Consider the following 22,784-nt stretch of genomic DNA (forward strand, 5'->3'; position numbering starts at 1 on the left):
TTTTCTCTTTTGCTCTTTTTTCTCTTTTTCCCTTTTACCATGTTATGTCCCCAACTCTAGGGGAGCACCACCGGTATAATAGAATATTTTAAGCATACGTTCATTAGGAAGTAATATCACTACAAACGTGAATATTACCGGTTACATCTATTATATGCTGATCAAATGCATAATAACTTGTGCCTAAGACCACAGTATATACACTAGGGGGAGATTATAGGCCTGGCGTACACTACCGCACTGTATATGACTTATGTGTAGGATATTATATAAGGACGTAGATCCCAGTGAGGCTCCGCTATATGGAATTATGGAGTAATGAGCTGGTCTGTATAGCACACACAATGGAAATGATAAAACATGCATGTTTATTGCATACACGTGACATACTACATATAAATATATACATATCTCTACATACTTGAACACAAATTACAGAGGGATCTTAATGCTATCCCCGTCAGTAGTGCGGTTCCGCCACCGCGACCAGCTCCGTAGTAACTGCAGAGGGGTCATCCCCAAATATACAGAGAAACGGCCTAATAAGGAACGTACTGCCCAGCAGTCTCTATACACCACGCACAGCGCCGTTACATCTCGTCTGAGCGATGTGGGGTAATGATCACGCTCCGCGTTTTCTCCAGCCATTTCTGCCTGTCCTGCGCGAGGTGAAGCTCCTCAGGGGGGTCGGAGAAGTGAGACGCTGTAGCTTCCGGCAGCCCCTTCGTTGCAGCCTGTTTCTCGCTTTTGTGGTCGGAGGAGGAGTTACTATTGATTGAAGGTTTGGATTCGGCGGTTCCGATGTCCTGGATCTCGGGGGTGTCATTCTGAGCGCCCTGAAGATCAGGATCCAGGTGCAGGTCTTGTAGGGACATGTCCAGCACAGAATTCTCTGGTCCTGGCCCCACGTGAGATATCTCCAGGAGAACGTCCTGCACATCAGCGCGTCCCGCAGTATTGGCGAGGGGGAAATCTGCCGGGGCTGCTCGCAGCTTACGGGATACAACTGAAAGACAGAGGGCACCATGTTACGGGGCGAGGAGACATTAGCCAGGCTGCGCCACTCCCGGCAATGCCAGGTAAACGTACACAGAAGCCACTAATATAGAAGATGAACAGTTTTTACCCACAATTTAAATCTAATCACATTTGGCAATGACATCTATATATGACCGTCATAGAGGTTATACAGGAAACACCACTGCAGCCTGGGGAGGAAAACACCTCATGCCTCATCGCCTCAGTCCTGGTTATAAATCTGCCATCAGCGTGTGTCTTATACCGTCAGCAAGGGATCAGAAGCAGCGCTATGTACTATAATATTACACACACACATATTATATATATATATATATCAGTGCTTGTCCCATCCCCAGGACTCCTGTGTCCATAGCACAGAGCGTGTGTGAGGCAGGGGGAGGGAGAGGGGGGCCGGGGAGGGGAAGGACGGTGTCGAGGTTTGTGCACTTACCTCCATGCAGATCGTGTTGTCCAACATTTTTCCCAAATGGATACAGGCTGGGGAATAGAATGAGGCAGAAGGAAAGCGCCAAGACCTATGGGGGCAAAGGGCAGAGTTAGGGGCAGTATTAAGAGCCAGGCCTGAGATAGCGTTCCTCTGTGATACAAGCACCGGACCCCACTAATATAGGACACACCACCCTGACACATGCGCTGGACCCCGGTAAAATAGGACACACCCGTCTTGTTAGAAGTGACTGACCCCAGTAATACAGGAAAGGTCCTACGCTGACAGCACTGGTCCCCGTTACTGAGAGCACTCACCATAACACAGGTACTGGTCCCATTACTGAGAGTACTCACCATAACACACGTACTGGTCCCATTACTGAGAGTACTCACCATAACACAGGTACTGGTCCCATTACTGAGAGCACTCACCATAACACACGTACTGGTCCCGTTACTGAGAGCACTCACCATAACACAGGTACTGGTCCCATTACTGAGAGCACTCACCATAACACAGGTACTGGTCCCATTACTGAGAGCACTCACCATAACACACGTACTGGTCCCATTACTGAGAGCACTCACCATAACACAGGTACTGGTCCCATTACTGAGAGCACTCACCATAACACAGGTACTGGTCCCATTACTGAGAGCACTCACCATAACACAGGTACTGGTCCCCATTACTGAGAGCACTCACCATAACACAGGTACTGGTCCCCATTACTGAGAGCACTCACCATAACACAGGTACTGGTCCCATTACTGAGAGCACTCACCATAACACAGGTACTGGTCCCCATTACTGAGAGCACTCACCATAACACAGGTACTGGTCCCCGTTACTGAGAGCACTCACCATAACACAGGTACTGGTCCCATTACTGAGAGCACTCACCATAACACAGGTACTGGTCCCATTACTGAGAGTACTCACCATAACACACGTACTGGTCCCATTACTGAGAGTACTCACCATAACACAGGTACTGGTCCCATTACTGAGAGCACTCACCATAACACAGGTACTGGTCCCCATTACTGAGAGCACTCACCATAACACAGGTACTGGTCCCATTACTGAGAGTACTCACCATAACACACGTACTGGTCCCCGTTACTGAGAGCACTCACCATAACACACGTACTGGTCCCCGTTACTGAGAGCACTCACCATAACACAGGTACTGGTCCCCGTTACTGAGAGCACTCACCATAACACAGGTACTGGTCCCCATTACTGAGAGCACTCACCATAACACAGGTACTGGTCCCCGTTACTGAGAGCACTCACCATAACACAGGTACTGGTCCCCGTTACTGAGAGCACTCACCATAACACAGGTACTGGTCCCATTACTGAGAGCACTCACCATAACACAGGTACTGGTCCCATTACTGAGAGTACTCACCATAACACACGTACTGGTCCCATTACTGAGAGTACTCACCATAACACAGGTACTGGTCCCATTACTGAGAGCACTCACCATAACACAGGTACTGGTCCCCATTACTGAGAGCACTCACCATAACACAGGTACTGGTCCCATTACTGAGAGCACTCACCATAACACACGTACTGGTCCCCGTTACTGAGAGCACTCACCATAACACAGGTACTGGTCCCATTACTGAGAGCACTCACCATAACACAGGTACTGGTCCCATTACTGAGAGTACTCACCATAACACACGTACTGGTCCCATTACTGAGAGTACTCACCATAACACAGGTACTGGTCCCATTACTGAGAGCACTCACCATAACACAGGTACTGGTCCCCATTACTGAGAGCACTCACCATAACACAGGTACTGGTCCCATTACTGAGAGTACTCACCATAACACACGTACTGGTCCCCGTTACTGAGAGCACTCACCATAACACAGGTACTGGTCCCCGTTACTGAGAGCACTCACCATAACACAGGTACTGGTCCCCATTACTGAGAGCACTCACCATAACACAGGTACTGGTCCCCATTACTGAGAGCACTCACCATAACACAGGTACTGGTCCCCGTTACTGAGAGCACTCACCATAACACAGGTACTGGTCCCATTACTGAGAGCACTCACCATAACACAGGTACTGGTCCCATTACTGAGAGTACTCACCATAACACAGGTACTGGTCCCATTACTGAGAGCACTCACCATAACACAGGTACTGGTCCCCATTACTGAGAGCACTCACCATAACACAGGTACTGGTCCCATTACTGAGAGTACTCACCATAACACACATACTGGTCCCATTACTGAGAGCACTCACCATAACACACGTACTGGTCCCCGTTACTGAGAGCACTCACCATAACACAGGTACTGGTCCCCATTACTGAGAGCACTCACCATAACACAGGTACTGGTCCCATTACTGAGAGCACTCACCATAACACACGTACTGGTCCCATTACTGAGAGCACTCACCATAACACACGTACTGGTCCCATTACTGAGAGCACTCACCATAACACAGGTACTGGTCCCCATTACTGAGAGCACTCACCATAACACAGGTACTGGTCCCATTACTGAGAGCACTCACCATAACACAGGTGCTGGTCGCTGACGTCTTGGCTCCGGTCTGACTCAGAAGAGACTGCAGGTTTCTGAGCTGCTGAAGGAGGGACCTGTAGACATAAAGTCATTACTGAGGATATTTCTGGATAAATGAACAAGACTCTTCCATTGTAACAGACTTGTCACAAAATGCCCCAAGCTGCCCTCAGACGTCACAACTACCCTGCCTCTCAGTCTGGGGCTCCCCTCTACCCCTCCGGCACGGCCACATGATACTAAAGCTGGTGATGCCCATCGCAGGGGGTAAATGCTGTCCGCACCTCTGTCTCAGGTCACCTAAGAGAGGAGTAAATGTTCCTATAGCACTAGGAGGAGTTATTACAGGGAGGGTAACTATCTCCCACATGGGACATGGAAACCTCTCCGTACAATGGGGGGGAAGCAGCGCACATCTGCATAGAGTATGCGGAGGAAATTACACGCAAATACAGGAACACAAACACGCGCTGATCGCATACAGGCAACGTTCCCGCTAGGCGCAGCCCAGGAAATGACCATCTGTGTGTAGTGCGCGTGTTTATAGTCATATAGGGCAGGTGCGAGGTGAGGGTAATGACTTGGGGTAAGCCGGGTGCGCTGCTGCTGCGGCAGAGTACACATTACGGTCTGCACACGTGCGGAAATGCCCTATCCAAGCTGTAGAGACCCTGGAGGCGATGGCCGTGGTGTGTCAGCCGGTACCCGGTGACGGGATGATGAATGGATGGATGGGCGCCCTCTGTGACGCATTTACACCATCTCATCTAACGTCATTCCCATGGAGGCTACGTCATCGTGTGATTGGAGGAGGGAGGTCAGTCACCGACTGCTGATCTGCATTTAGGTTATGGTCCCGGACAGCTACGACCTGCTGAGAATGGGACCTGCTGAGAATGGGACCTGCTGAGAATGGGACCTGCTGAGAATGGGACCTGCTGAGCCCCCATAGACGTGGCCAGGAGCAGATAGAGCAGGGTCCTGCCCCCGAGTGTACCGCTGGGTATAGTAGTGCAATAAGTAACATGTGTCCCTGTATATGTTACCAATAGGGAGAAAATGATTTCTACATGTTATAGTATCTGTGCTCTGCGAGACCATGACGAGTATATACACAGCTCCGTATACAGACACTATAGTATATACACAGCTCCGTATACAGACACTATAGTATATACACAGCTCCGTATACAGACACTATAGTATATACACAGCTCCGTATACAGACACTATAGTATATTACACAGCTCCGTATACAGACACTATAGTATATTACACAGCTCCGTATACAGACACTATAGTATATACACAGCTCCGTATACAGACACTATAGTATATTACACAGCTCCGTATACAGACACTATAGTATATACACAGCTCAGTATACAGACACTATAGTATATTACACAGCTCCGTATACAGACACTATAGTATATTACACAGCTCCGTATACAGACACTATAGTATATTACACAGCTCCGTATACAGACACTATAGTATATTACACAGCTCCGTATACAGACACTATAGTATATACACAGCTCCGTATACAGACACTATAGTATATACACAGCTCCGTATACAGACACTATAGTATATACACAGCTCCGTATACAGACACTATAGTATATACACAGCTCCGTATACAGACACTATAGTATATACACAGCTCCGTATACAGACACTATAGTATATACACAGCTCCGTATACAGACACTATAGTATATACACAGCTCCGTATACAGACACTATAGTATATACACAGCTCCATATACAGACACTATAGTATATACACAGCTCCGTATACAGACACTATAGTATATACACAGCTCCGTATACAGACACTATAGTATATACACAGCTCCGTATACAGACACTATAGTATATACACAGCTCCGTATACAAACACTATAGTATATACACAGCTCCGTATACAGACACTATAGTATATACACAGCTCCGTATACAAACACTATAGTATATTACACAGCTCCATATACAGACACTATAGTATATACACAGCTCCGTATACAAACACTATAGTATATACACAGCTCCGTATACAGACACTATAGTATATACACAGCTCCGTATACAGACACTATAGTATATACACAGCTCCGTATACAGACACTATAGTATATACACAGCTCCATATACAGACACTATAGTATATACACAGCTCCGTATACAGACACTATAGTATATACACAGCTCCGTATACAGACACTATAGTATATACACAGCTCCGTATACAGACACTATAGTATATTACACAGCTCCGTATACAGACACTATAGTATATACACAGCTCCGTATACAGACACTATAGTATATACACAGCTCCGTATACAGACACTATAGTATATTACACAGCTCCGTATACAGACACTATAGTATATTACAGGGGATCCTCTATGTACTTTGTGGTATTCAGCTAACGCAGGGAGACATGCGCCATCTTCTGCGAGGGTTGCCATTCCGTTGTGAGCGCTGGCGCAGTGATGAAGGATCCCCGCAGATTAGCTGATTCCTGTATTTCATGCTGGTTTCTGTTACTATCACTTATATACACCAATACATTGTATTTCTATTCCTCCATATACTGAGTGTCAGAGTATATTTAGTGACTGACACAGAATCCTCCCATTGGGAAGTATTACACTATGGGACGTATTCAATCAGCGGCGAAAACGGCAACAGGAGAAAAAAAAAAATGCAAAATCCCTATTTCTGGCTATAAATGTTGGGATTTCTTTGAGAACCTTTTCGCCACCCCCCCGATGATAAATTACTGGGGTGATAAATTGTAAGTTGCGAAGCTTGACGAAAAACGACCGCGCAAATTTTGGATGAAAAAAAAAAAAAAATAGTTGAAAACGGTTTTAACGTATTGGGTCTGATTTTTCTATGGGCGGTATGAATGCGTCAAGTGTTTTAAAAATCGCAAGCGGACACAGCAGGCAGTTTTTTTTTAACGGTTTTTAAAATACGAAAATATACTTGTACCCCTGTTAACGTACCCCCCAATCTACATGGAACAGTAATTTCCTGGGGAAAAATGGCTGTCTAACTTTTTTCAACTTTTTTTTTTTTTTGCCCAAATTTTGCGCAGTTGTTTTTCCCCAAAGGGCCCAAGTTCCGTTTTTTATTCCCAGTGATTTATCATTGGGGGGGGGGGTCCATAGGGGGTCCACAGGGTTGACCTTGGGGTATAGCTGGATCTGGATCCACGGACACCACGCAGTTAAAGATTTGCTGCTCCCAGGATGCACTTGGGTCCGTCCTCCTCTATACCCCGCCCCCGGCCACAGGCACCTCAGTTGGTAAGCAGCTAAGGCCGGAGGAGGAGACTAAACAGAGAGAAGGAAGACTGGAACACACAAGAAACCATACTCACAGAAATGGGAGACGGAAAACCGGTGACCAGCTACACAGCCCATTTGAAGCCAGGTGCGTCAGGGCGGGCGCCCTGTGGACCCTATGGACTTCGTAGAAACAGAGATAACAAAAGGTAAGTTCTTACCATATCTCTTGTTTTCTACTTCAGGATCCATAGGGGGTCCACAGGGTTGACCTTGGGGATGTCCCAAAGCAGTTCAACTAAGGGCGGGGACGCTCCTGTGCTGAAAGGAGTACCCGGCGCCCAAAGGAAGCATCCTGAGAGGCGAAGGTGTCAAACGCATAAAACCTCAAAAACGTCTGAATTGAAGACCAAGTAGCCGCCTTACACAGCTGAACAGCAGAGGCACCACGTCTAGCAGCCCAAGAGGGACCCACAGAACGAGTGGAATGAGCCTTAACAGAGGCTGGAACAGGTAAACCCTCCTGCGCATAAGCCTCACAAATAACTGAACGAAGCCAACGGGCTAACGTTTGCTTGTTGGCAGGCCAACCCCTCTTGTGAAAACCGAAGAGAACAAACAAAGAATCCGACTTCCTAACCGAAGCAGTCCGGTCCACGTAGATTCTAAGTGCCCGGACTACATCTAAGGAAGCCTCACCAGCGGAAAGATCAGGTGACTGAAAAGCTGGCACAACAAGTTCCTGATTAATGTGGAACTTTGAGACCACTTTGGGTAAAAACTCAGGACGAGTGCGGAGCACCGCCCTGTCCTGGTGAAAAATCAGAAAAGGGGAGCGACAGGAAAGCGCCCCCAATTCTGAAACCCTCCTGGCAGACGCAATTGCCAGGAGAAAAATGGTCTTAAACGTCAGCCACTTGAGCTCCACCGACTCAAGCGGCTCAAAAGGAGGACCCTGCAAGACCCGCAGCACCACCGCCAAGTCCCACGGAGCCACCGGAGGCACGAAGGGAGGCTGGATCCTGAGAACACCTTGGAAAAAGGTGTGAACGTCTGGCAGTGTAGCAATCCGTCGCTGAAACCACACGGACAAAGCAGACACATGAACCTTCAGAGAGGCCAGGCGTAAGCCGAGGTCCAAACACAATTGAAGAAATTCCAAGATTCTGGAAACCCGAAACACCTGCGGATCATAGTTTCTGGATTCACACCACTGAAAATAAGTGCGCCACACCCTGTGGTAAATCCGCGCGGAAGCAGGCTTGCGTGCCCTAAGCATGGTACCAATCACCGAACTGGAGAAACCCCTAGACCTCAAGACGGCTGTCTCAAGAGCCACGCCGTCAAAGACAGCCGACCCAGATCCGGGTAAAGGCAGGGCCCTTGAGACAACAGGTCCCGACGCTGAGGAAGAAGGTACGGAGCGTTGATGGAGAGGCACCTCAGATCGGAGTACCAAGGACGTCTGGGCCACGCCGGAGCCACCAGCACGAGCGTGCCGCCGTCCTGCTTGAATTTCCGCAGAACCCGAGGAAGTAAGGATATCGGAGGAAACAGATACGCCAGGTGAAACGTCCATTTCACCGACAGAGCGTCTACCAGACAGGCGCCTGCGTCTCTTGTCCTTGACCCGTAAACGGGCAACTTGTGATTGTGACGGGAGGCCATCAAGTCCAGCTCCGGCAGCCCCCACCTGTCCACGAGTAGCTGAAACACCTCTGGGTGAAGCGACCATTCCCCGGGATGCACGTCGTGACGGCTGAGGAAGTCCGCCTCCCAATTGAGGACTCCGGGGATGAAGACTGCCGAGATCGCTGGAACGTGACACTCCGCCCAAGCAAGAATGCGAGACACCTCCGACATTGCTGCCCGACTGCGAGTTCCCCCTTGGTGGTTGATGTACGCCACCGTGGTGGAGTTGTCGGACTGCACCTGAACCGCCCTTCCGTGAACAGCGGGGCCGGAAGACTGCAGGGCCCTGTACACAGCCCGCAGTTCCAGGATGTTGATGGGGAGAAGTGCTTCTTCCGCGGACCAACGACCCTGGAGAGACAATGAGCCGGTCACTGCCCCCCAACCCCGGAGACTGGCATCCGTCGTGAGCAGGACCCAGTCCGGGATCCAAAAGGGGCGCCCCTCGACCAGATGCGCCGTCTGAAGCCACCAAGCCAAAGACTGCCGAACCTCCGGGGACAACACCAGCATCTGAGAGCAGATCCGGTGAGGTAACCCGTTCCATTCCGATAGAATCAGCGCCTGCAGGGGCCGGGAATGGAACTGGGCAAATTCCACCATGTCGAATTTCGACACCATGGACCCCAGAACTCTCATAGCTGAATGGACCGACAGGCGGCAACTGCTCAGGCAACTGTGTATCCGCAGCTGCAGGGAGGAGACCTTCTCTGGAGTCAGGAAAATCCGCTGCTGACGAGAATCCAGCAGGGCTCCCAAATGAACCATCCGCTGTGATGGAATCAGGGAGGACTTCTTCCAGTTTATCAACCACCCGTGTGCTTGAAGACAAGCAATGGTCAGGTGGAGATGTCGAAGAAGCACCTCCGGGGAGCTCGCCAGCAGCAGAAGATCGTCCAGGTACGGCAACAGACGTAGACCCTGACCCCGAAGGTGGGCAGCCATAACCGCCATCACCTTGGTGAACACCCTCGGAGCCGTGGAAAGGCCAAAAGGCAACGCCCAAAATTGGTAGTGATGGTTCAGGATAGCAAACCTCAGATACCGCTGATGTGCCGGTGCTATGGGCACATGGAGATAGGCGTCCTGGATATCGAGGGAGACCATATAATCCCCGGGTTCCATCGCCAGAATGATGGAACGTAACGTTTCCATCCTGAACCTGGGAACTCTGAGGTATCTGTTCAGAGACTTCAAATTCAGGATAGGGCGATGAGAACCATTGGGTTTCTGTACCAGAAACAGAGTAGAATAGTACCCCGTCCCGCGCTGAGACTGCGGAACGGGAACAATGACCCCTGCTTGTAGCAAGGATTCTATAGCTACCTGAATCTGACCAGCTTTGGTCTTGTCCAGAGAAGGACTCGTACAGAAAAACTGGTGGGGCGGCCTGAACCGAAAAGACAGGGCGTACCCTTGAGAGACTACTTCTCGAACCCAGGCATCCGTGGTGGTATTGTGCCAACACTGGGCGAATTGGAGAAGTCGACCTCCCACTCTGGGGTCCCCCAGAGAGAGGCCCGTCCCATCAGGCAGCAGGCTTATCCTCCTGCTTGGAAGAAGGGGGCCGAGCACTCCATGCCTGCTTCTTGGGCTTGGGTGCGGCCTTGGTCGCCGAATGTCTCGGGAAGGACTGGCCCTTGGCCTTACCCTGAACCCGAAAGGACCGAAAGGCAGAGGCCGAAGGGAGAAAAGCCGACTTGGACTTAGCCAAAGTATCCACTATTCTGTCCAAATCCGGACCAAATAGTAAATCACCATTAAAAGGCAAGGCCTCCAGACCCTTTTTTGAATCTGCATCAGCCCTCCAGGACCTCAGCCACAGGGAGCGCCGAGCAGACACCGCTGCAGCCGACACCCTAGAAGTGAGCAGGCTGGCATCCAAAGACGCTTCCCCAATATAGGAAGCTGCATCCCGCATCTGTCCCACTAACGCTCTCTGGATATCCGGAGCCTCATCAGGAAAGGTATCCTCCAAGGCATTGGCCCATGCCTCAATGGCTTTAGCCACCCAGGAGATAGCCATGGACGGGCGAGCCACCGCCCCGGAAAGAGAATAAATGGACTTTAAACAAGTCTCCACCTTCCTGTCCGTGGGATCCTTCAAAGAGGAGATAGACGGCAATGGCAGCGTCGCGCTTTTGATCAAGCGGGTAACGTGGGAATCCACCGCCGGCGGAGTTTCCCATTTCCTGCAATGAGCTTCAGGAAAAGGATAGTTCGCCGCCAACCTCTTCTGTGGATGGAACCTCTTACTAGGTAATTGCCAGGCCGCCGCCATATGATCCGATAATTGATCAGACAGGGGGAACACAGTTGAAGTCACCTTGGCCTTTTTAAAATTAGGAAACTTCGACCTAGGAGCCGGCGCATCATCCTCAACATATAGGATAGCCCACACTGCCCTAACTAAGGCTGGAACATTAATGGAGGACTTAGCTTCCACCTCCTGCCTCATGACATCAGAGTCAGAGTCCTCATGGATTTCTCCATCATCTGAGGACACTTCCGAGTCCGACAACTGCGCAGCTAGTGAACTCACAACCGGATGTTTAGACACCCTTGGTGGCACATCACCTTGCAACATGGACTGAAACGCCGAGGATGAAGCCGCCAGACTCTGTACGGAGCTGGATAGAACATCCACCCAAGGCGGAGGAGCCGTCGGAGCAAAACTCTGCAAAGGCACTACAGACTGACGCGTCCCTGGGGAAGACTGCACATACACAGGCAGTCCCGAGTAAGGACCCACAGTCTGGGCCCCGGGGGAAGACCGCAACATTTGTGGAACCCCCGGGGAATGGGGGATGGTGGGCTGCGGTAACGCCCTAGAAGGGACCGCTGATGGGACCGATAACCGGTCCGCAATAGACGCCAGCACCTGTGAAAACATCGCCCAAGGAGGGTCCTGTGATACAGGGGGGTTGGAGGGGCCCGGTACCAGCTGGCACCGCCCGCACAGACCATCCTGAGATAAGTCCTCCCCATCAACTCCTGCAGCACAACGTCTGCAGGAAAATAGCACAGGAGCCACAGAGCGCTCAGTCTCCTCATCAGACATGATACCGTAAATCACAAGAAACAGGTATCACCAGAGGAATTACGGTTTTAACACCCGCGCACTCACCAGTATGCGACACAACAGCCCAGATATGGTACTGTGTAGCACACAACAGTATGTGACTGACCCCACAAATACGTGTTTTATATAAGTGAGGGTCTCAGAAAAACGCCCTTCCCCCACACACCTGCCGGGCCGTAGGAGAAGGAAAGGGATAGTTATAAGCTGACAGCAAGGAGAATAAGTCACAGACAGGCAGCACTAGCAATAGTCACATATAATGCAGAAAAGTTATACTCACTGCACCTTCCGCTACAATCAACCGCCCAGATTCAGTGTCTGGGAGGGCTATAGCGCTGTGTACACTGTCCTTTAGCAGGGGAGAGGTACACAGGGGGACCGGTCCACTTGATACCGCCTGGGAGTCTGCGATGTGCCAGTAAAGATGGCCGCCGGAGACCTCAGAGGAGGAGTGGCCGTAAGATAAGAGCAGCTCAGCGACGCCAGACTGCTAGTTGAAAGGCGCGCTGAGCTGAGGGGAGGAGCTGCTAGACAGGGAAGGCTGCCTCCCCTGGCTAGCAATTAACCCCCGGGTTGCCGGTCCCGCTACCAGCCTGATACCCTGGTGGTCTAGCGGACACGCGGGGTATTCCTCAATTGAGGGGGAGCCCGCCGCCGCCGCTAGCGCCTCCGGTCTGTCCCCAGAGACCGGAGGCTTCTGACTGCATAGAAAGTATCCGCGCGCGGTGACCCGCGGCTTACCTGATCCCCATCGCGTCCGGCAGCAGTCAAGGGAATCCCCAGAGCCCGGCTAGTACAGGCTCTGGGGTCCCGCCGCGATCCCCAGAGCTGTACTGGCGTCGCGGCGCCAGCAGGGAGAAGGAGCGGCAGCGTGGACGTCCTAAAGGACAGTCTGATGCTGCCGCTCTAACAGTGTAAAAAAAAAAGTAGAAAAAAATAAAATATTTCTCTTTTAAAATAAAGCTTAGGGGCTGCTCCTGCAGCCCCACTGCGACAGGGTGACCAGACTCCGGCCGGGCACCAACTAAAACTGAGGTGCCTGTGGCCGGGGCGGGGTATAGAGGAGGACGGACCCAAGTCCATCCTGGGAGCAGCAAAGCTTTAACTGCGTGGTGCCCGTGGATCCAGATCCAGCTATACCCCAAGGTCAACCCTGTGGACCCCCTATGGACCCTGAAGTAGAAAAAAAGGGATTTCGCATTTTCTTCTCCTGGTCTGAGACGGAGAAAAAACTTCTCTCCAGTATTTTTTTGCCTGTCGCCGTTTTCACCTATTTTTTGGCAAAAATTTTGCCGCTAATTGAATACGGCCCTAAACGGGAATAATAGGTGGCGTAAAGCAATCACCAATAGTCTGTGAATTCATCCTCTATAACGAGTTACATTATTCCCACCATGTACCAGGAGCAGAGAATTCCCATCACCGATGTCCCCATCTAGGATACAATGAGGTGTCAGCGGTCACTTACACACAGTATACGGATATCGGTACTTACATGTTCTGCCGCTGTAACTGCTGCACCTTCTTCTGCAGGTCCTGGTTGTGCGCTGTGCAGACCGTTACTCTACAGAACACAATCATTATATACACACATGTCTACATATAGGGGGCATAATATTACTATATATAATCCTGTATGGATCGGCACTCACATAATGAAGTCCAGTAACTCCGGTGCCTACCGCATTAATCCAATTCAATAACAGCAACAAATAATCAGCAGCACTTAGAGATTTCCATAAAGATATGTGTGTTCAAATATCCATAGTAGACACCAACGTTTCGGGACCACAGTGTCCCTTTGTCAAGGTAATTCAATTACCTTGACAAAGGGACACTGTGGTCTCGAAACGTTGGTGTCTACTATGGATATTTGAATTGTCATATTTTGGCCTCTATTCACCACCACAATGGCTTTGAAATGAAACAAACAAGATGCGATTTACCTGCAGACTTTCAGATTTAATTTAAGGGTAATTACATCCAAATCAGGTGAACGGTGTAGGAATTACAACGGTTTCTATATGTGCCTCCCACTTTTTAAGGGGCCAAAAGTAATGGGACAAACTAAACAATCCTAAATCTAACTTTCACTTTTTAATACTTTGTTGCAAATCCTTTGCAGGCAATTACAGCCTGAAGTCTGGAACGCATAGACATCACCAGACGCTGGGTTTCATCCCTGGTGATGCTCTGCCAGGCCTCTACTGCAAATGTCTTCAGTTCCTGCTTGTTCTTGGGGCATTTTCCCTTCAGTTTTATCTTCATCAAGTGAAATGCATGCTCAATCAGATTCAGGTCAGGGGATTGACTTGGCCATTGCAGAACATTCCACTTTTTAGCCTTCAAAAACTCTTTGGTTGCTTCTGCAGTATGCTTCGGATCATTGTCCATCTGCATCGTGAAGCGCCGTCCAATGAGTTCTGAAGCATTTGACTGAATATGAGAATATAATATTGCCCGAAACACTTCATGATTCATTCTGCTGCTTTTGTCAGCAGTCACATCATCAATAAATACAAGGGAACCAGTTCCATTGGCAGCCATACATGCCCACGCCATGACACTACTACCACCATGCTTCACTGATGAGGTGGTATGTTTTGGATCATGAGCAGTTCCTTTCCTTCTCCATACACTTCTCTTCCCATCACTCTGGTACAAGTTGATCTTTGTTCCAGAACTGTAATGGCTTTTTTAGATGTTGTTTGGCAAACTCTAATCAGGTCTTCCTGTTTTTGAGGCTCACCAATGGTTTACATCTTGTGGTGAACCCTCTATATTCACTCTTGTGAAGTCTTCTCTTGATTGTTGACTTTGACACATATACACCTACCTCCTGGAGAGTGTTCTTGATTTGGCCAACTGTTGTGAAGGGATTTTTCTTCACCAGGGAAATAATTCTTCTGTAATCCACCACAGTTGTTTTCCGTGGTCTTCCGGGTCTTTTGGTGTTGCTGAGCTCTCCGGTGCGTTCTTTCTTTTTCAGAATGTTCCAAACAGTTGATTTGGCCACACCTAATGTTTTTGCTATCTCTCTGATGGGTTTGTTTTGATTTTTCAGCCTAATGATGGCTTGCTTCACTGATAGTGACAGATCTTTGGATCTCATATAGAGAGTTGACAGCAACTGATTCCAAATGCAAATGTCTCACCTAGAATCAACTCCAGACCTTTTACCTGCTTAATTGATAATGAAATAACGAGGGAATAGCCCACACCTGTCCATGAAATCGCTTTTGAGTTGATAGTTCTCCTCTCTCTCTCTCTCTCTCTCTCTCTCTCTCTCTCTCTCTCTCTCCAGAGTTTATTACGGCTTGGTGAGAAGCCATGCCCATAGGCAGTTAGACGGCGCCATGGGTCTTCCTGTAAGGAGGAGCGCAGGCCATGCATCAGCCACTGACACATTACAGACAGCAGGGATGACAATCCCACTGCTGGTTTGTACTCAATACTTGTTTTATCAGGAATAATAAACAATAAGAGAGTTATGGTATAACATACCTTTATTAACTCTTCTTCGAGGTCCATAGGCTCTACAGGAACTACCTTGGGGGAGGGGGGGGGGGGGGTATGTGGTTGGAGAGATCCAGGCACTAAACAGTCAAAGCTTTAGCTGCCAGAATGCACCGGTCCTTCTCCATATATCCCCCAGCCACAGGCACTCAGTTTGCAAACAAGCCTAATGGCAGGAGAGGGAGAGTGGTGAAGGATGTACAAATTAGACTAGTAACTCTCACAAAGATGAGGGAATCCATGAGAAGAAGGAACAGATCCCAACTGAGGCCAGGTGCATCATGGTGGGTGCCCTGTGGACCCTATGGACCTCGAAGACAAAAAAAAAAAAAAAAAAAAAAAAAGTTAACAAAAGGTAAGTCTACCATATCTCTTATTTTCGTCTTCAAGGTCCATAGGGTCCGCAGGAACTACCTTGGGGATGTCCTAAAGCAATTCCCTTAAGGGTGGGGATGCTCCTGAGCAGAGAGGAGAATCCCGCACCCAAAGGAAGCATCCTGGGGGCAAAAGTATCAAATGCATAAAATTTGATTAAAGTGTGGACTGAACACCACGTGGCTGCCTTGCACAACTGTTCCACAGAGGCGCCATGTCTAAACGCCCATGATGGTCCCAAAGACCAAGTCGAATGTGCTGTCTCCGTGCTAGGAACAGGGAGATCAGCCTGTGTATAGACCTGAGAAATAGTCATACGCAGCCAGCGAGCCGGAGAGCGCTTGTTAGCTGGCCAGCCCCGCTTGTGAAAACCATGCAATACAAAAAGCGCATCTGATTTGGTATGATCCACGTAGATACAGAGGGCTCGAACCACATCCAGGGAAGCTTCACCTGTAGACGGGTCTGAAGACTGAAAGGCTGGGACTACAATTTCTTCATTCATATGAAAACGGGATCAGCTCTATTCTGATGAATAATCAAATATGGGGACCAACATGAAAGCACTGCTATATCAGAAACTCTACAAGCTGAGAAGATATCAAGGAGAAATAGTGTCTTTGCTGTCAAGCATTTGAGGTCCACTGTGTCCAAGGGCTCAAAGGGAGGAGCCTGCAGCGCCCTGAGAACCAAGGATAAATCCCACGGATAAATGGAGGTTGAAGGCAGGGAAGCAATTAAGCGCTGTAACCAAATGGACAATGCAGAAACCTGAACTCTCAGGGTAGCCAGGCGAAGACAAAGGTCTAGTCCAGCCTAGAGAAAAGCAAGAACTCGGTAGACCCTGAAAACTTTAGGGTCATACTTTCTGTGGGAATACCAATGAAAATAAGAATGCCATATTCTGTAATAGATGCGGGCAGAGGAAGGCTTCCTTGCCCTGAGCATCGTCTGAATCACAGAAGTAGAAAAACCCTTGGCCATTAAGACAGAAGACTCAAGAGCCACTCAGTCAAAGCCAGACGAGGTAGTTCCGGCTGTAGGCAGGGACCCTACCCTAACAAATCCGGCCGAAGAGGAGGTGGATTGTCTATGGATAGACAGGTAAGACCGGTGAACCAATGTCGCCTGTGCCAAGCTGAGGCTATTAGTATCACCCTACCGTCCTCTAGCATGAATTTTATGAGGACACTTGCTAGGAGAGAGATTGGCGGGAACAGGTATGGCAACCTGAAATCCCACCTCACCGCCAGAGCATCCACGAAGGTGGCTGAGGGGTCTCTTGTCCTGGACCCATACCTGGGGACCTTGTGGTTGTGACGTGACGCCATGAGGACTATGTCCGGTAGTCCCCACCTGTCCACCAGGAGCTGAAAGACGTCCGGATGGAGAACCCATTCTCCGGCATGTATGTCCTGACGACTTAGGAAATCCCAGTTGAGGACTCCTGGGATGAATATTGCACAAATTGCTGGAAGGTGGCATTCTGCCCACAGCAGAATATTCACACTTCCCTCATAGCTGCTGGACTTCATGTGCCTCCCTGATGGTTGATGTAGGCCACTGTGGTCGCGTTGTCTAAGTGAATCTGGACTGGCCTGCCCTGAAGGAGGTCCTGTGCCAGAATGAGCGCCTGGTGCACTGTACGAAGCTCCAAAATGTTTATGGGCAGGTGACCTTCCTGAGCCGTCCATCTTCCCTGAAAGGTGTGATGACCTGTCACCGCGCCCCATCCTCGAAGACTTGCGTCCATGGTGAGGAGAACCTAATTTGGGATCCATAATGGGCTGTCTGTAGCCACCATGAGAGGGAGAGCCGAACCTCTGGTGAGATGAGGATCGTTTGAGACCTAATAAGATGATACGGACCGTCCCACTGAGACAGAATCCACCGCTGCAGGGGCCTGGAATGGAACTGGGCATATGCCACCATATCAAAGGTGGATACCATGGGCCCCAGGACCTGCATTGCTGAGTGAATCAATACTGTTCAATTGCGGAGCAATTTGTGCACCAGCAATTGTAGAACTGAAATCTAGTAGAAAGACCTAGTAGAAAGACCCTTTGAGCCATAGAATTCAGTAGCACCCCCAGATGTACCATCTGCTGTGTTGGAGAAAGAGAAGACTTTTTCCAATTGACTATACAACTGTGGTCTTGTAGACAGGCAATGGTTAGCTGGAGATGATGTTGTAACATCTCCGGAGACAGTGCCAATATCAAGAGGTCGCCCAAGTATGGCAGTATCCTGACTCCTTGTCGTCTGAGATGAGCCGTCAGGACTGCCATTATCTTGGTAAACACCCGAGGGGCTGTGGACAGACCAAAGGGCAGAGCCTGAATCTGGTAATGTTGCTGATGAACAGCAAACCTCAGAAACGTTTGGCACATGCAGATAAGCATCCTGTATGTCCAGGGAAACCATGAAATGTCCAGGCTCCATTGCCAGCATAATTGACCATAGGGTTTCCAAACGGAACCTGGGGAGATGGAAGAACTGGTTGAGAGATTTCAGACTCAGAATAGAGCGGGGAGACCCATTTGACTTCTGAATCAATAATAAATGTTAATAATAACCCTTTCCCTGTTGGGCCAGAGGAACGGGGATTATTACTCCGGCAACCAGCAGGGCACAAATAGCCTCTTGAAGGGCCAGGGCCTTGACCGGCCTGATGGAGGAGTTGTACAGCAGACAAAGCAAAGCTCTCCGGCAATGAAGGAATCGGGCAAGATTAAGCGCTGAGCAAAACAACATTTTCCAGCGACATCAGCGGCACTCATACCTGGAGTAGGTAACTGGGAGGCCGATTCCCACCGCAGACAGAGACTGGTCCCTTCGCCCAGACAGATTGTGGACAGATGTGGTGACAAGAGCGGCCTGGTTAATGTTGAAGGGCCCCAGGGATCTGCAGGTGTTTACTGTAGACACCATGACAGGCCCATGGAATGCTCATCCCATATACACATTTGTTCCAGTGGCAAAGATTCCGCACATTCCCCAGAAGGGCAAAGACCAAAAGGAGGTCATGGCACCAGAAACTTCTATGGATGTCAGTCCATCAATCATGGAGAAAAGACGGAACCTGGTAACCATAAAGTCTTAGAAGGACTGGCTTCCAGAGACTCAAACTTATCTGCAGAGCGTTCCAGACTAGCCTCCTCCTTTCTGTTCTCCTCTACCCCCTGGGGAAATGAATCTAGTACTAAGGCATTACAGCAATCTCCTATCAGATCACTGAGACACTGCCACTTATATTTCCCATTAGGAATGTTCCATGGTCTGGTGATGGCAGAGCCGGGAGCTCAATCCTGCTCTATTCTTCACACAACCTAAAGATGCCTTCATACATCACCGTAATCAGTATAGCCCGATACGGACACATTAGCGGGAGGAAGCCTTCATACACCACCGTAATCAGTATAGTCTTATACGGCCAGATTAGCGGGAGGAAGAGGAAGCCTTCATACACCACCGTAATCAGTATAGTTTTATACGGCCAGATTAGCGGGAGGAAGCCTTCATACACCACTGTAATCAGTATAGTTTAATACAGCCAGATTAGCGGGAGGAAGAGGAAGCCTTCATACACCACCGTAATCAGAATAGTCTTATACGGCCAGATTAGCGGGAGGAAGAGGAAGCCTTCATACACCACCGTAATCAGTATAGTCTTATACGGCCAGATTAGCGGAAGGAAGAGGAAGCCTTCATACACCACCGTAATCAATATAGTCTTATACGGCCAGATTAGCGGAAGGAAGCCTTCATACACCACTGTAATCAGTATAGTCTTAAACGGCCAGATTAGCGGGAGGAAGCCTTCATACACCACAGTAATCAGTATAGTCTTATACAGCCAGATTAGCGGGAGGAAGAGGAAGCCTTCATACACCACTGTAATCAGTATAGTCTTATACAGCCAGATTAGCGGAAGGAAGCCTTCATACACCACTGTAATCAGTATAGTTTAATACAGCCAGATTAGCGGGAGGAAGAGGAAGCCTTCATACACCACAGTAATCAGTATAGTCTTATACGGCCAGATTAGCGGGAGGAAGAGGAAGCCTTCATACACCACCGTAATCAGTATAGTCTTATACAGCCAGATTAGCGGGAGGAAGCCGTCATACACCACTGTAATCAGAATAGTCTTATACGGCCAGATTAGCGGGAGGAAGAGGAAGCCTTCATACACCACAGTAATCAGTATAGTCTTATACAGCCAGATTAGCGGGAGGAAGAGGAAGCCTTCATACACCACAGTAATCAGTATAGTTTTATATGGCCAGATTAGCGGGAGGAAGCCTTCATACACCACAGTAATCAGTATAGTCTTATACAGCCAGATTAGCGGGAGGAAGCCTTCATACACGACCGTAATCAGTATAGTCTTATACGGCCAGATTAGCGGGAGGAAGAGGAAGCCTTCATACACCACTGTAATCAGTATAGTCTTATACAGCCAGATTAGCGGGAGGAAGAGGAAGCCTTCATACACCACTGTAATCAGTATAGTCTTATACGGCCAGATTAGCGGGAGGAAGAGGAAGCCTTCATACACCACAGTAATCAGTATAGTGTTATACAGCCAGATTAGCGGGAGGAAGAGGAAGCCTTCATACACCACAGTAATCAGTATAGTCTTATACGGCCAGATTAGCGGGAGGAAGCCTTCATACACCACAGTAATCAGTATAGTCTTATACGGCCAGATTAGCGGGAGGAAGAGGAAGCCTTCATACACCACAGTAATCAGTATAGTCTTATACAGCCAGATTAGCGGGAGGAAGAGGAAGCCTTCATACACCACTGTAATCAGTATAGTCTTATACGGCCAGATTAGCGGGAGGAAGAGGAAGCCTTCATACACCACAGTAATCAGTATAGTCTTATACGGCCAGATTAGCGGGAGGAAGAGGAAGCCTTCATACACCACTGTAATCAGTATAGTCTTATACAGCCAGATTAGCGGGAGGAAGCCTTCATACACCACTGTAATCAGTATAGTCTTATACGGCCAGATTAGCGGGAGGAAGAGGAAGCCTTCATACACCACAGTAATCAGTATAGTCTTATACAGCCAGATTAGCGGGAGGAAGAGGAAGCCTTCATACACCACAGTAATCAGTATAGTCTTATACGGCCAGATTAGCGGGAGGAAGAGGAAGCCTTCATACACCACAGTAATCAGTATAGTCTTATACGGCCAGATTAGCGGGAGGAAGAGGAAGCCTTCATACACCACAGTAATCAGTATAGTCTTATACGGCCAGATTAGCGGGAGGAAGCCTTCATACACCACAGTAATCAGTATAGTCTTATACAGCCAGATTAGCGGGAGGAAGAGGAAGCCTTCATACACCACAGTAATCAGTATAGTCTTATACAGCCAGATTAGCGGGAGGAAGAGGAAGCCTTCATACACCACAGTAATCAGTATAGATTTATACGGCCAGATTAGCGGGAGGAAGAGGAAGCCTTCATACACCACAGTAATCAGTATAGTCTTATACGGCCAGATTAGCGGGAGGAAGAGGAAGCCTTCATACACCACAGTAATCAGTATAGTCTTATACGGCCAGATTAGCGGGAGGAAGAGGAAGCCTTCATACACCACAGTAATCAGTATAGTTTTATACGGCCAGATTAGCGGGAGGAAGAGGAAGCCTTCATACACCACAGTAATCAGTATAGTCTTATACGGCCAGATTAGCGGGAGGAAGCCGTCATACACCACTGTAATCAGTATAGTCTTATACGGCCAGATTAGCGGGAGGAAGAGGAAGCCTTCATACACCACAGTAATCAGTATAGATTTATACGGCCAGATTAGCGGGAGGAAGAGGAAGCCTTCATACACCACAGTAATCAGTATAGTCTTATACGGCCAGATTAGCGGGAGGAAGAGGAAGCCTTCATACACCACAGTAATCAGTATAGTCTTATACGGCCAGATTAGCGGGAGGAAGAGGAAGCCTTCATACACCACAGTAATCAGTATAGTCTTATATGGCCAGATTAGCGGGAGGAAGCCTTCATACACCACAGTAATCAGTATAGTCTTATACGGCCAGATTAGCGGGAGGAAGCCTTCATACACCACTGTAATCAGTATAGTCTTATACGGCCAGATTAGCGGGAGGAAGAGGAAGCCTTCATACACCACAGTAATCAGTATAGTCTTATACAGCCAGATTAGCGGGAGGAAGAGGAAGCCTTCATACACCACAGTAATCAGTATAGTCTTATACGGCCAGATTAGCGGGAGGAAGAGGAAGCCTTCATACACCACAGTAATCAGTATAGTCTTATACGGCCAGATTAGCGGGAGGAAGCCTTCATACACCACAGTAATCAGTATAGTCTTATACAGCCAGATTAGCGGGAGGAAGAGGAAGCCTTCATACACCACAGTAATCAGTATAGTCTTATATGGCCAGATTAGCGGGAGGAAGAGGAAGCCTTCATACACCACTGTAATCAGTATAGTCTTATACAGCCAGATTAGCGGGAGGAAGAGGAAGCCTTCATACACCACAGTAATCAGTATAGTCTTATACAGCCAGATTAGCGGGAGGAAGAGGAAGCCTTCATACACCACAGTAATCAGTATAGTCTTATACGGCCAGATTAGCGGGAGGAAGCCTTCATACACCACTGTAATCAGTATAGTCTTATACGGCCAGATTAGCGGGAGGAAGAGGAAGCCTTCATACACCACAGTAATCAGTATAGTCTTATACGGCCAGATTAGCGGGAGGAAGCCGTCATA

General features: G+C 48.8%; 1 protein-coding gene across 1 annotated transcript in view; it reads right to left on the reverse strand.

The window, feature by feature from the left end:
* Positions 1-347: 347 nt before the first annotated feature.
* The window catches only part of LOC148431436 (cyclic AMP-responsive element-binding protein 3-like), a gene marked incomplete at its 5' end in the record, with an annotated part of 42,828 nt that continues 20,391 nt past the window's right edge, over positions 348-22,784 (reverse strand). The window contains 4 exons of the mRNA XM_088466010.1: positions 348-1,006; positions 1,472-1,556; positions 4,032-4,116; positions 13,617-13,685. Of these exons, the coding sequence (XP_088322136.1) occupies positions 591-1,006; positions 1,472-1,556; positions 4,032-4,116; positions 13,617-13,685 (655 nt within the window). The remainder of the gene's footprint in view (positions 1,007-1,471; positions 1,557-4,031; positions 4,117-13,616; positions 13,686-22,784) is intronic.

This window comes from Taudactylus pleione, unplaced genomic scaffold, assembly GCF_031769625.1.
Source record: "Taudactylus pleione unplaced genomic scaffold, aTauple2 ptg002264l, whole genome shotgun sequence".
NCBI lineage: Eukaryota > Metazoa > Chordata > Amphibia > Anura > Myobatrachidae > Taudactylus > Taudactylus pleione.